Source organism: Protomyctophum bolini (genome assembly GCF_963924005.1).
Source record: "Protomyctophum bolini genome assembly, chromosome: 5".
Taxonomy (NCBI): domain Eukaryota; kingdom Metazoa; phylum Chordata; class Actinopteri; order Myctophiformes; family Myctophidae; genus Protomyctophum; species Protomyctophum bolini.
The window spans coordinates 12691834-12707408 of record NC_137866.1 but is presented as its reverse complement, the minus strand read 5'-3'; the positions used below and the strand labels follow the sequence as shown (position 1 = coordinate 12707408).

General features: G+C 40.6%; 2 protein-coding genes across 5 annotated transcripts in view; one reads left to right on the top strand and one right to left on the bottom strand.

The window, feature by feature from the left end:
* ciroz (ciliated left-right organizer protein containing ZP-N domains) overlaps positions 1-6590 on the bottom strand; it is a gene marked incomplete at its 5' end in the record, with an annotated part of 41525 nt that extends 34935 nt beyond the window's left edge. Inside the window, 4 exons of the mRNA XM_080762778.1 lie at positions 4220-4337; positions 4863-5000; positions 6170-6313; positions 6498-6590. Coding sequence (XP_080618904.1) covers positions 4220-4337; positions 4863-5000; positions 6170-6313; positions 6498-6590 — 493 coding nt within the window. The remainder of the gene's footprint in view (positions 1-4219; positions 4338-4862; positions 5001-6169; positions 6314-6497) is intronic.
* Positions 6591-8647: 2057 nt separating this feature from the next.
* On the top strand, positions 8648-13128 carry tardbpa (TAR DNA binding protein a). Of its 4 annotated transcripts, XR_013964084.1 has the most exons (7): positions 8648-9477; positions 9824-9987; positions 10073-10213; positions 10329-10499; positions 10615-10741; positions 11542-11700; positions 12480-13128. XR_013964084.1 is itself a non-coding variant. In XM_080763982.1 (6 exons), exons 1-6 carry the CDS (start codon positions 9237-9239, stop codon positions 11646-11648), a joined length of 936 nt encoding a protein of 311 aa, XP_080620108.1. In that variant the 5' UTR covers positions 8648-9236; the 3' UTR covers positions 11649-12406. The 4 variants fall into 4 exon arrangements, 3 of the variants coding, with proteins under 3 accessions (XP_080620108.1, XP_080620107.1, XP_080620106.1); XM_080763982.1 differs by lacking the exon at positions 12480-13128 and having other exon boundaries at positions 10615-10726; positions 11542-12406; XM_080763981.1 differs by lacking the exon at positions 12480-13128 and having other exon boundaries at positions 11542-12406.
* The last annotated feature ends 2447 nt before the right edge of the window (positions 13129-15575 follow it).

The window sequence follows — 15575 nt, the reverse complement described above, 5'->3', positions numbered from 1 at the left end:
TCCCACAGCAATCATCATGCCCACTGCAATCACCCAAAAGTATGTTTTTTATGTGGCCACACCCACCAGTTCGTTAAGTATACCTGGTTTTCAGGTGGGTGGTGACCCACCTGAACTGAGGCCACACCCACAGCTGTTGTTGTATGATAAAGGGGAAGGGGTTAGGGGAAGGGATGATATTGTGATGTATAACGTGGTGGTATTTCGATTGGGCCTTTTGACTCAAAGGCTTTCAGCTTTCAGGAAGAAACCAAAAATACACAGGGAAGACATATTTGAATATTATAACTAGAAAATACTTGGCTGTAAAGCTGGTTGAAGAATATTGATTGGATTTACTGAACAATCTAATAAAACCTGGACAAGACGTATTGAGATCTTTATGTTTGTTCAAGAAGCAAACCATTGTTAAGTTTCATTAACACCAGGCTTTTCTGGGAATGGATACTATAAGCTGTATGGGGATCCTCTCTACATCAACCTGTTGTTGGAGAGAGACATGTTTATTAAACGGCTAGCTTGTACTGTATGTGTCTGGATAATGTCGCCCCTCAGGCAATGGCTGGCAGAAAGGTTTGGCTGTATTTCTGCTTTTGTAATCAACCTTTGCAGCAGTGACTGGCCCACATCATCTCTCATGGCTGCTAACAGCCATCTAGTATGTGATGGATGTCATGATAGGATCATTGCATCACGTCATCAGATAGAAATAAGAAACAGGGTCAATTGTTTTGGAAAGAAAAAAGTGCCTTTTCCATAAACACCTGGCTGGGAAAGTGTATAGGCCTACTGATTTATGAGTTATCACTTATCTTTACTGTATTGGACACTTTTTTATGTGGCCCCAATGAAGAACTGGGAACTATTGCAAATTGGAGCCAGAGAAAAACCAAGCTCTTTATGGACTGGGCCCTAGGAGAAATGGGCGCTGTGCAAATCAAATTATACTTAATAATAGTTTTTTAAATATTAAGTATGACTGTACCCCTAAATCGGAGTTAGTGTTAAGCAAATATATATTTATGTATCAGTCAAATTATTGTTTGAGAAATTGTGAAAAACCTTTCTGTCCGTCTGTCTGCCTGTTGTATCACAGCAGCTTAGAAACCATTATGGAAGGCAAAACGCCTCTGACAACAAATTAACAATGTAAATGTTGAACACTGAACGCTAACAATGTATAATTCATTATTCATGACTGAACTGTGTTTTAAAGTGGAATCAATTATTATAAATAAAAACATTTGGTTCTCCCAAAATGAGACGAGTTACGAGTTCCAGTATTATCCTGATACCATAACTTTTAACCTAAGTCGGGGTTTCATACCATGTGATGTGAAGTACCCTACATATTTATTTCTGAACTTTCTTACAGAACAACGGCCTAAAGGCTCGCTTTTTCGAAAAAGTTGTTAAAGCCAAGTGTTTTATGAATCTAAATCACGTAAACAATTTAAAACTTGAGTTACAGTAGTCAGGAACATGCACTGGCAAAATATGAAAACAAATACCTCTCAATGCCACTTGGGGACGCTAACGTCTGTGAAATGTGGAAACTCCAGTGGAGCTTTAAAGCTGTTCTTCTGCATCCATGTTTAATAAAGTCCCCATTTTTCCTAATGCAAGTCTAAGTTGATGCCCCAGCTTTAAAGAGGCATATAGTGTCCAGTGTAGACCATTTCAGTATTCCCATGTCGCTATTTTTGCTGATTACAGCACCATATTTTTAAACAAACTATATTAACAAATTAATAATAAAAACAAATAAGGGTGTTTTTTGTATTGGCTCGCTAACAACCATAGCTTTTTTCCAGTTTATGTCATTTCCCAGGACGAAGGTTACAAACAGGAAACCATCAAGGCAAATAATACACAATACAATAGAGCTAAAACACCTCTACAGATGATATGCTTGGTTGCTTAGCGTAGTGACATCCACAACTTAAAGCATAGTACTGGTACATGGTACCATCTTATAATAATGAGCATTAGTGAGGACTAATTATATGAAAATAAGGTGGAAATATGTGAAGTGCTTGGGATGCACACGCAGATCCGACACACCAAAGGTCCGACAAGACCGACATGCGGAAACAATGGTCGGACATGCGGTGGAACATGGTCTGCTCCAAGTGGTCTGTCATATTATATTACAAAGGAGTTACAATTTCAATTACATCATTGTTTGTAACTGCTCATCAGATTCCCACTATTTTTCAGTAGTTTCCTAGAAATCTACCAACTCTGTTGTATTTTTGGTATCAATGTCAGTTGAGGTAAGATTCTGCTGGCGCTTTAGTTGGATCTGATGACCCGAGATGGAATCCTAGCTGTGTTGGATCACTTGCATCAGTTACATCTTGAAGACCCAAAGGCTTTGTTTGGTTTGTGGTGGTGATGCCATCAACACGCTCTGCAGATAACTTTTCACTTGGACTCCTTGATGTCTCATTGATGTGGAAATTAAATCCAGTGGTCTCTGTCTCGGCATATGGTGAACTGGTGGTAGAAATGTCTATGCTTGTTTCTTCATTTGGAGTTGCATCAGTTGAATTCATTGCAGGGACTGCAGAGGTTTCCTCCAGAGGTTGTGCTGTGTTTAAAGCCTCCAATGCCGGAGCGGTGAAAGAAGGGGCAGAGAACCCCTCCATAGGAGTGTGGCATGGCACAGTAGGCTTTACTGTCTATCTATCTAGCTATCTACCTACCTATCTGTTATAATCAGTCCATGCACAGTACATCTTAGTCTGTGTACTTGAACTTGAGATACAGTGTACTTGATGTGTATTGTGTACTGCCTGAACTGTAGCATACTTTATGGATAGGCTACGAGAGACATCTCAGTGCCAGCAAGGTCACCCTTGCTGCATTAGTCATTATCATGTCACGTTTCTATGTCTCATATCTTGTTGTTGTGTAATAAACTTTGTGAACCTTTAGCGTGATACTGTCTTGTGTCGCGTTATTGTTCTCCCGGACCCGCCGCCGCAGTCGCCGTACCAAACTGTACTCGAGAACCGTTTGCTCCACCGACTTCAAATTCTACACACACGTTACACACCCCCACACTGAGTGCAGTGCCCATAGAGTAATAAAAGGATAGAGGCCGAACCGGAGCGACAGCCATGTAACTCGAGAACCGTTCGCCCACCCGACTTCAAATTTGACACAGGTGTTCCACAACTTCCACACCACCACAGGGAGTGCAGTGCCCGGCCTTGAGTCGGTCGGATACACTGTTGTCCAGAACCAGCACAAAAGCTTCTGCCCAGGCTCTGGACAGGGCCCAAATTAGCCAATTGATCACACCTGATCACCCCTAGATCTCCATATATGGAGTTGGCCTGTTCTGACATCACAATGCCATCACAATGTTGTTCTGACATCAGCATAGACTCCATATTATTTGGGCCTGCCTGACAAAGAAGTCAATATATGGGCATAAAAGGGACACAGACATAATAACTGGGTGGGGCATCCATTTCCAACTTGCATCGTTCCAAGTAGGCCAGGGGCCAACAGACACCGCTCTAGTTATATTAAACACTCATCTTTTACTTTCTCTAATAACAACCTAAAACATGAACCTTGGTGGGGGAAAAAACTAAGTTGTCCTTTAAAATGTTAAATTGAACTAAAAGCAGATAGAGACAAGTACAGTACTTGTGAGTAAGCAGTTACTTGAAACCAAATTACTTTACAATACTTGTTCAGTTCCTGTAATGGTAACTCAGTCAACATTGTTAACTTATGTATGCTATTTTAGCTGTCAGTGGGTTAAGAGTTATGGTATAATACTTGAGAGAACTCGTGATTCGTCTCAGTTTGGGAGAACCACACGCTTTACATTATCTAAAAATGTTGCTTTACTATAAAAAGTCAGTAACTATAAAATGTTGTATAATAATGTCCCCTCCAAAACATTTGCTTTGCTACTTCATTGGAACATGGCAGAAACAAGCCATGTCAGTCATAAAAAAACAAAAACCCATCTTTGTACACTTTGCTATTATCGTGGTTATGTGAGAATTGTAATGTGTAGGCTGCTCCGATTCACAGTGGAATATTTGCATTAGGATCTGGTAACTCACCATTGTTATGTATGCTATTATCTTAGCTGACAGTACAGACTTTAAATCACTCTTAGTTCAAACAGCTTGTAGAAATTAAGTACCTATTTCTTTTTTCTGTGGTGATCGGGCCCCAACTACACACTTACCTGTGCATGGCAGAGTGTTCTCCATGGTCCAGTGCATTTTGTGTTGCATCTCTTTGAAGGTGAATTCAACATCTACCCTGTAGAATGGCTGCCATAATGGTGTATTGTCTGTGCAGGGCTGTAAAAGAGATTAAAGTTTGTGATGGTTATGAAATGCTGTGAGAAAAGACTAAACATGCTTACATTTCAGCATTTGCATAGACCACTGGTTCACAAGCACAGTCGCGGACACATTTTTATGGGTCCCTTAATTTTTGCTTTCCTGTATTTTTTGTTATTAATTATTATTAATAATTACATTACATTTTGCAACCACATTCGGTCACTGAAAATTACACAATTAAAATGTGCCATAATGATTGTACATGAATGACTTTTGGTACTCATACTGCATATTGCCACAACAAACTTTCAACTTAATGAATGACTCTATCTTCCACCCACCATCTGGACACGTAGCTTCCATACTGTATGCATATTGTCCACTGACCAGCTTCAAATCCAGGAATTCTCCTGATTTGTTCATTACCTGTGAACCAAACGATGAGGATAAGCAGGCAACTCGGCATGGATGGATCTCAGTTTAGTATTGTAATACTGCCAATGGCCACTACATGGCATGATGCTGCCTCAAGTTACTTACTTTCACAGGACTCAAGAGCTCCATCCTCCTGCCTTGGACTGTTATGTCTGGTCCCGTCATGTCAATGTTCATCTGGATCAGACTAGCATCTTCTGCAGCAACAACCAGGTTACTCCTCAGAGACAGTGACCAGTCCAACTACAAACAAATTAAACATACAGTCAGGGTTCGATTTGTAATAAAACAGAGGGCGGTACATTATCCTAACCACTAAAGCCCTGAACAATACTAAACAACACTATTAATTGGAATTGACAGAGATTTCCTGTCCAATTTCAATCGTGTATTAAGTGGCTTTTTCCCCTTCTATTTTAATGTTGTTAATATATTTGTTTTAATTAAATTGCTAGATTATCAAACAAATATCAAATAGTCTTGATTTCCCAATACAAATGTAGCCTACCTACATTGTTTGTACAAATGTGTGCAATTAAAGGAATGCAACAATGGATAGATCGAAGACCTACATCATTATTCCAGCTGTCATGTGGAATCTGTCTGGTCACATGTGGACATAAAGGTTGATAAATCGCAATTTCTTTATGGAAATACACAGGTGACCACAATGATATAGCGCTCACAATTGTTGTTAAACCACTTAAACACCACACATTGTTGAGCGGAGTACCTCAGGGCTGTTTTCACTCTACATTACAGAGTGAAAATAGCTGAAAACTTTTGCAGAAAATAGCTGATCTACAAGCTAATGCGTTGCTATTTTCCGCAAAGGTTTTCCTCAATATACGGATGCTAGGAGTTTAAGTCGTTATGGGGGCTAGTCAATCTTGACTGTCACTCACAGAAAAGAACAGTGGAAAAGACTAGCTGAAAAATCTGTTCTTTTCAACACCATGTTGTGACAACCAGTGTTTCCCCTTTATTGTGTTGGGGGCCTCCACACAATCATGACCAGCCCCCACAGTATGATTTATGTAGGCGGCCGCGAATAGGACAAAAAAAGGCAAATAACTGCAAAAGAATGTAAAAAACCTGCAATAAAACCAAAAAAGAAAATAAAACACACAAACAATTGCCCGCACGAGTCCACCGTGCACGAGTGTGCAATGCATGCATGAAAGCCCCCCCCCCCACACACACACACACACACACACACAAACACACACACACACACACACACACACACACACACACACACACACACACACACACACACACACACACACACACACACTATCAGCTTCTGGCTAGGGGAAACACTGGACAATAAAGCATGAATTAGGCTCATCATTGAATATAAAAGGATAATCAACATACTGTATAGTGAATTCCATTAAATCTGTGCTCACCTGAATGTACTCTGGATCACACTTAATGTGCTCTCTGTTAGGCAGTACCGAAACCATGGGGCACTTCATGATGAAATTGTGAGTTCGGCCTCCAAATCGACTAATCCTCTTCACCAAATTCAGTGCAAGCACATTGTTGTCATGCTAAACAGTCAACACAGAAACAAGAGCATGCTTAAAACTTGTAAATTGCAAGCAATCCCATCAGCAAAAGGTAGGTAATTTTAGAGGTCCGAGGTTTAAAATATTTATTTTGTTTAGTTACGTGCATATAAGTGAAACAAAATACATTCAAATAATAAAATACAATGAGAAAACAATAACATACCAATTGCTGGACAAAACATCCAGTGAAACTGACTCTGAAAATGTAGTTTCTGGCTGCATCTTTGTACAGAGAAAATCCACATGTGGACAGTTGGAGGATTAAATCCGGGGATTCCAAATTGACTGGTTAAAATAAAGAAAGAGATAGAGTAAGGACTTTTGTACATCAAGATCTGTCCATATACAGTATAGCATCTTTAAAGGGTGCTCATCTCTCTCACTATAAAGCCAACAGAATCTACCCCATTCTTTTTATTTTTTTCTTTTCGTGGCAGTAAACAACAGTGAGATGGAATTATTGTATTGTAATATGGGATAATCTATCAGTAATTACCTTCAATTTGTAGGGTTCATGACAGCCAGAGTCGAAGACCTTCTATCCTCGCACTGTGGATCCACATCTCCATGTACTCTGAGAAGCACTCCACGTCTCCTTCTGAGGTTAGACTGATGTTATACTCAGTCTGCAATGGACACAATGTTAACAGAAACACCACAGAATGAGGTTAACCATTTACCTGATCATTTTGCTGGTAGCTTTTCTCTAACTCTCTTTTCTGAAGGCAATGCATATTGCCTATAATGGCAATTAACACACCATAGAACAAGTTGGCTTAAAATAATCATTTTAAGATGAATAGAGTGAAATGTTTAGGGTATAGCACCGTATGAAATTATATATTTTTAAGGAGAACGTCAGTTTATTATGAGATGGTTGTTAGGACATTTCGCCAGAAAGTAACTTTGCATGCACAACATGACCCTCTTTATAAGCAAACCCACCTGTGTTTGCATTCAGTTGTAAAATAGTGATGAAAGGGGGGAGAAAAGAAAAAGGACAAGGAAATTCAAGCATGTGTGAAAAATAACACAAGGCTCACATGTTTTTGTTATAGGCTATGAAATACTTAAGCTATATTTCACTTTTAAATTATTTTCTTTCTTCAATCCTTTTATTTTATTTTATGGGATTGGAATTCAAAGAGATTCAGTCAATCTCTAAATCATTTCTACTTGATGTTGAGCTTATATTTTCTGGCAAAGTTTAACAGTTCTATAGTCTAAACCTCAGGTCAAATGCTTGGCTACGGTGTGTAATACCAGCATTCAAATCCGAGGGGGGTAAAAAATGTCTGGCCTTCTTTGGCCCTTGGTCGTGGAACGACCTACAGTCCAGACTAAAATTGGCTTTGAAAGTTCCTTTGAGAGGTTTCAAAAGGTACACAACACCCACATGTTTGGATATGTACTATAGCCTTTGTTCATGCCTATATATTAATTATTTCTGTTTATATTTTGTACATTTTGTATTTGCCCTGCCACACGACTAAAAGATTAGCACTTTGGAGATTTGTTGTACAGTATTTATTTCATAGGTACTTTGAGGTGTATCATGGATGTTTTATTTGCTGTTCTATAATGTGACATATATGATGTAGTATTGAAGTGTAATTTTATTTCTGCCTCTTGGCCAGTTCCCACTTGTAAAATAATGTGTTTTTACTGGTTAAATAAAGGTTAAATAAATACAATTTTAACTAGATTCAATTATCTGGGAGAACTTTGTACACAGAATAATGAAATGTATAAGGAATCCAAGAACGCCTTCATAAAACATCTAGAAACAAACCGTATCGTCAAACCATATCGTCTAAAAGCAGTGTTTCTCAAACGTTTTCATGTCAAGGAACCCCAAATTGACACTTATCAGCCCGCATTTGAAAAGATATGCCAGGGAAGAGGAGTGATTCTAGCAGTGCTCTAGCAGTGATTCTCAACCATTTTAATTTCAAGGACCCCCCAGTTTGAGATTCATATGGACCCCCACTTAATGGTATTTCTATCCCTGGGACCCCAATTTATATTGTTGTGTACAAAGTGTACAGAGAGTGTACAAATGGTTCATTTGTACACTCTCTGAGTTACAGACATAAGGTTCCTAACACCATCTATCATTTAGCAGGGGACCTCTATGGGGGACCCGAGGGGACCCCCTGGAACTCCCTAAAGGACCCTGGCCATGACCCTGGCCCGCTGGGGGTCCCCGGACCCTTCTTTGAGAACCACTGCTCTAAAGAGTCCTCCTCCCAACCCAGAACTCAATGACGTAATCTGATCTCCACAAGTAGAGCAGCCATTTTGTTAGCCAACTTGCTGTTTACAGTCAGGAAGGTTAGCCGTTTCATGCTGCAGTAGAAATAAATAGAAAATACAAGCATTTCTCCTGAAGGTTGGCGTGTCGGTATTGCGAAAACATTGTTTCTGTCGCTTTTTTACGACAGGGCCATTGTTAAGTTGCGGCGAGGATTTGTTGTTTTATTTTGTCGAGGAGGTTTCACAGGCATCGTGAAACCCATTCATTGTTTCAAACAGCGTGTCGTGTGGTGATTAGCATTAGCCGGCTAGCTTAGCTTGTTAGCTCATTCTGGTCCCGGGCGCGCGCTGTACGCAGGGAAGAAGAATCACCGTCGTTCATGGCCGCCACATATCGGATTTAAAACAGTTGTGTGGCGACTGCAAGCTAACACAATTATTGTTTGTGTCATACCTCGGTCACAGCGTCTAGTCCAAGCTGCGTCCACTCGCACTTCTGTTGCAGTTTTGTCTCAGTAACCAAAGTTAACTTCTTGTTGGACAAGTCGCTTGTATCTGGCGTCCAATCTTAGAGTACAAAATACCCGGCGTCTGTAAATAATACCGATTCGCGTCCACTCCAGTCCGACTTCTTCCACAAACAAACATGGCAGAGCTGTACATTCGGGTGGCCGAAGATGAAAGCGAGGAGCCCATGGAGATTCCTTCCGAGGACGACGGCACCGTTTTGCTATCGACAGTAGCGGCCCAGTTTCCTGGGGCGTGCGGCCTGCGGTACAGGAGCCCCGAGTCCCAGTGCATGCGAGGGGTCCGCCTGGCCGAGGGGGTCCTGCATGCACCCGAGGCGGACTGGGGCAACCTGGTCTACGTCGTCAATTACCCTAAAGGTGATGGCAATAATAATAATTAGACTTAATTGAACTCGTGTTCAAATGTAACAACAATTGACCCTTACTTACTACTTTGGTTACATGTGTAGTTGTGTACACTCGAGTTACAAATGGGAAAGAAATGCAGCCATGCATATATTTGAAGACCTACCTCATTATTTCAGCTTTATGTTCATAAATTGCGGTTTATTTGTGCATATACCACAATGATGAAGCACTCACATTTTTATTATACGTGGGCTAGTAAAACTGTAGTTACAAATGCATAAATTAACATGGATGATTTTGTTAAAAGTTTAGCATTGACTGTTTATATTAAAATCTGCATACTTTGTTTAAATAGACAACAAAAGGAAGATGGATGAAATGGATGCTGCCTCTGCATCCAAAGTCAAGAGGGGATTTCAGAAGACATCAGATCTCATTGTCCTAGGACTACCGTGGAAGACCTCAGAGCAAGACCTGAAAGATTACTTCGCAACCTTTGGTGAAGTCATCATGGTTCAGGTAATTAATGCCAACGTTCTGGTCTGTGAATGTGTGGCAGTCTGCATGAATAATTACTAAATTACCCATAAATGTCTACCTGCAGGTAAAGAGAGATGTAAAGACAGGAAACTCAAAGGGGTTTGGGTTTGTCCGGTTCACTGAGTGGGAGACGCAAACCAAAGTGATCTCTCAGAGACACATGATCGATGGAAGATGGTGTGACTGCAAACTCCCCAACTCAAAGGTACATTGGGGACGGAGCCTATATTCTACTTTGGTATTCTTCACAAAGTGAGTATTGTTTTTATACACGCCATAATAAAATGCTTGACTGGATTGCTGTGTCTTGTCTGTCAAAGGCGGGTCCTGATGAGCCGATGCGCTGCCGTAAAATCTTTGTTGGCCGCTGCACAGAGGACATGACCACAGATGAGTTGAGGCAGTTCTTCATGCAGTATGGCGAGGTCACTGATGTCTTCATCCCCAAACCATTCCGGGCGTTTGCCTTTGTCACCTTTGCTGATGACCAGGTAGGGGGTTTCTCTCTCAATCTCAGCTTGCAATACTGTGTGTGCATCGTGGTATCCGTGCGTGTGGTCAGATGTGTTTGTGTCATTTCCCTGCTTTTTCTTTGTTTTCCTCCAGGTCGCACAGGCACTCTGTGGGGAGGACCTTATCGTCAAGGGTGTCAGTGTGCACATCTCCAACGCCGAGCCCAAGCACAATAATAGTAAACAAATGATGGGAGCAGCAGGAGGTCGGTTTGGGGCTGGTGGGTTTAGTCAGGGTTATGGCACTAATCGTGGTGGGATGGGTAGCAGTAGCAGTGGGGTAAACTTTGGGGCTCTCGGCCTCAACCCAGCAATGATGGCCGCTGCACAGGCAGCGCTGCAGAGCAGTTGGGGTATGATGGGTATGCTGGCTAACCAGCAGGGTCAGACGACCGCTGCTGGTGGTACAGCCACAACAACCCGAGATCAAACCTATGGCTCTACTAGCACCAGTTATAGCAGCCCCAACTCAGCTAGCCTCGGTTGGGCTGCGGGCACTAACTCTGCTTCTAGCAGTGGCTTCAGCTCTGGCTTTGGCACCTCTATGGAGTCCAAATCATCTAGTTGGGGAATGTAGAGAGCTTTGAGTTAATCTTTATTTTTATTTCTTCATTAGGCTAATCCGGGTAAGTATGGTTTAGGGGGATGAAAAAAATGAGTCATATCTTTATGTCCTTCCTATTTAAGAAAGAAATGCCTTTTTATTTTGTTTGAGAGGAAATTTATACTTGTGTGACTAATTATGTAGCCAGTTGAGTGGTTGAAGTGTTTAGTTTGTTAGTGGAATCTGCCACATTACCTTTTTTTTTTCCTTTTGAGAAAATGTTAATTTGAGACATGATTGACTGTGCATGCAAGGTATATATTTCTGAAACATGCACGAATATCTGATAAGCCCCCCTTGCTGCCCAGCCACTGTATGTTAATGGCATTGATATTGTTTAATCTCTGTGCAGCCGAATGTATAATTTTTTTGTTTCACATTTTATGGAAATCGCCCTCATGAAAATCTCTTCTACAGCCGTTCAGCAACTCTTTTCCAATTTCCCGGGAGGAAGCGCCTCATGGGCAGCAATGTTCGACCGATCTCAGACTTCTCAGTATCAATACCCCTCTTCCCATGTGTAAATGCTTTGCCATCAAAGAACACAGCTTCACTCTTCATATACTGTGTTAGACGGTGGGTGTTGTCTCTTTTTCTCTCACCTTTTCATGGATTTAGAAAATCTTGTCTGCTCTTATCGCTTTTTAAAGATCAAATGAGTGGGATTGGTAGTGGATAGAGTGAGACTGAAAGTGAGCGAACGGGAGAGCAAAATGAAAGCACGTGTGGAAAAGACTGGTTGTGCAAACATTTTTCTAAGAGCCAAATGCCTGCGAGAGATGGAAGAACCTGTGGCTTTTGTGCGAGTGTGAGAGGAAGAAACAAGTACGAGTGTGTTCCTAATTGCATCAAGGACATTTTTTTGCATCTCTTGAGATCCCTAAGGTCTCTACTTTTCTCAAATTATTCTATCAAGCTTAAATCTAAAAAAGAAAAAAAAAGCAGTGAAATGTTATGTGCTATGAGTATTTGTACCCTCTCGTAGCTTTATCTTGTCTGACTTGATGTGAATGCAGTGTATGATGTGTGCTTTGATTTCTCCTTGTTACCACCCCTTTCTGTGTGAAAATGTGACTTAGTGCTGGTGAGGTTTGTGTGGACAGCATTGGGGGAGCTTGGAAGTGTGTGTATTGATGCAAGTGTAACCTCATTGGCTGGCTGGAGTGGCGTGTGGGTGACCAGTCCCCATTGAAAGTTTGTGTTTGACGTGGTTCTGAATGCATTTTCTATGTTTTTGTGAATCAAAGGGAAGTCTCAAATAAAAACTAAATTTGACTAGGTATGTTGCCTTCTTTACAGTGACTTATTTTTTCCCACATTAATTGAACTGCCAAAACTTTAATTCGCATGTGTAGGGACCTTGGACATGGCCAGCCCAGATTTTCATCTGAATCCAGATTGGAGTCAAATTTGGAGACGCTGAGGACTGGAGTTTGGTGCATTGTTGGGTGGGCCAGCACAAACCAACAGTGGACATGCTGCAAGAATGCCTTAATCCTGAAAAGGAACTTCACTTACAAGAACACTCGGACAACCCGCTATTTAAATTAAGAACGGACGAGACTCAATTTGCCTGAGGTATTTTTTTTTATTTGTACCTATAATTTCACCTCAATACAAGTGTAGGACTAAAATTTACTGATACACCTCTAAATGTCTGTTTGGCAGTGTTTATGCCTTTGTTTGTCCCAAACTGTTTAGATGGAGACCTGGCTTTATATCAACGGTTTATTTTCTTGTCAATTGTCTAAATAACAAACTCAATTTGTGATGGAAGGAATTTATTCACTAATTTCTTTTCATGTGGTTCAACTGTACAATTTCAATTGGGCATCAAGTGGATTTTGTTTTTTCTTTTTTTAAGAGCTTGATTGTAACATGAATCAGTTTTGCAGGGAATTTTGATAATTGTTGATTGAACATGCCAGCAGGAATCCTCACTTGTGTATTGATCATTGAAAGCTTTTTAGTCCTTGGGTGTAAAATAAAAGTTTGAATTTTTTTTAATCAACTGTTGTTCTCTCAATGTAGATAAGGCATTGATAGTGTTGTTCTCCTAGGAGTAGGACCCATATTGTACCTAATTGCCAAGAAAATGTTACTCCATTCCGGCAGTTTTTGTGATGCACATCACATCTCCTATGCTGGTAGCACTACATTGCAGAAATTCTTGGAACAAGTCCTCTAAAATGGTTGGCATTTAATTAGCAATGTAATATAAATGTGAATTTCAAATTCTAATGTTATTACTGAACAAGTTAACGAACATTTATCTCAGCTTCTGAAGATTTGCCTGGGAATGTTTTGAAGGTCTGTTGGGATACCAGCCAGAAGGATGCTTTGAAACTAGCTTAATTTAATCAATGTCAACATGTATTCCTGCTGGATGTCATCAACCAGAGCCTATAATTTGACTTGATGGTCCTGTCGTGAGGGTAGTAATGGTGGCGATACAGTTGCATGATTATGGTTAAAATCTTGATTATTCTTGCAAGATTTGTGACCATTCATTGGTCTTATGCACAGTTGTGCAACCCTACTTGGTGGTGCAATTATGCAGTTGATGCCAGTCATGTACTAGACCGCTTGTATTACAAAACTCATCTGTTGCCAGTTCTGCCCACCATTCAGCAGCTTTGACAGAGACAAACATGGTAAATGTACCTTGTTACACTAGTTTATGGGCAGATATGTAAATTGAGAATTGTACATTTCTGATTCATACATTTAATCATACACTAACAGCAAAAGCTGATTGGACTGCTAAGTTTCTGTCCATTAGTTTTTTTTAGGGGGGGGGGGGGATTATTGCATTTAAGATTTTGCACATACAAACTGTGCCATCTTTCTATTATGCTACCGGCACCCACAGGATTTATTAAGCAGTTCATTGACTGGGTCTGTACTTGGCACTAACTTTTTTTCCACTCCAAATCTCGGCTGACATTGCCTATCTACAAGCTCACACTGTTGCGAGCTTGACAGCGTGTACATATATTTTCTTCAAATGTTTTAAGAGATAGGGGTCCCTATTTGGCCTTTAGCATTACTCTAATAATTCAACCCTTGTTTAGTAAGTCCACATTACAAATTGTGCACTTATTTAGGCCTTAATTGTAGAGAATGATCCCTCTAAAACAAGGGACACTGGAACACAGTATATGGGACCATCAAGTTATGCTAGGATAATCCTTTTTATATGAAAATTAAGGTTTATGTAGCCAGTATGTTATTAAAAGTGGCATTTGCTTATCTACTGTGCACGTAAGAAACAAAGTTCTAATCGGAACAGCCAAACAATGCACCATGAGAAAACCCAGAGGTTTGGCTTCAGTCACAGTGGCTCCATGAAGTGGAAAAGTAGTAAATCCAAAACACAATGGCCTTGCAAAGACCCAAACTATAGGAGCAGCAAGCAGGTGCACTGCTGTGAAGCTTTGTGGTTAAATTACAGGTGTCACACTGTTGTGTAAGAAGCTCTGACGTTACTGTAAGAATGTGCTTTACTATTGCAATGTAATGTGAAAGTAGTTCAAAAGAGGCTATAAAACATACAGACAACTTGTCCCACCATAATGGTCCTTTTTGATAGCCAGCATAGGATCACCTGTTTGGAGGAGACACTAATTTGCTCAAGCTCTTTGTATAGTACTGACTGGCAAGAAAAAGGTTTTATCAAAACACACTCCATTCAAAGTGGTTGGAGTACACAAATCCATGAAAACAGGTCTTGTGTAGGACAATACCTGTTGTTGCACTTTGCCTGCATGCTTGAACTACATTCTTTTGTACCATTACTGTATGTCAAGTTGGACAGACATGCAGGTTATTCAAATTCCTTGACTGATTTTGTGTTCCCCTGCAGTTCACCCCTAAACATAACTGACACAAAGAATGAACAATCAACATCCTTTATCTTAGCCCTTCCTCCCCATTGCCCTGTGCCTTTTCCATGTACACACACAACATTGTCATCACATGCACTGCTCAGTAAGATGAAGGGATCTGCTCTCTGAGTGCATCTTTCTAATTAGACATGTGGATGTGGTCTCGTCATTCCATTCCCCTAGGTTTCCCTTACAGCACCCTCCTATTAACATGTTAATACCCATCCATTGGTTTCTTACATACCTACAACTGCAGATAATTCTGGGCTGGTAGTCAAATCTGCTGCTAGCAGAAAGGGTCTGTTACTACAGCAAGGCTACCTTCTTCAGATACTGCTGGAAAACCTAAAGAACCAAGAACCACAGGGGCCATCTATTGGACATTGACTGCAACTACAGGCAGCTTGAGACCTGGCACCAATGTAGGAACAGTTTGGAATGTAGATAAATAAACGGAAGCATAACTCTCTCCCCTTCAATAATACCAATTGGTATCGTATTTTAGATTAGTTAATTAGTCACCTTTAAAACAAGGTATAACTTATACGGATCATGCAATGAACA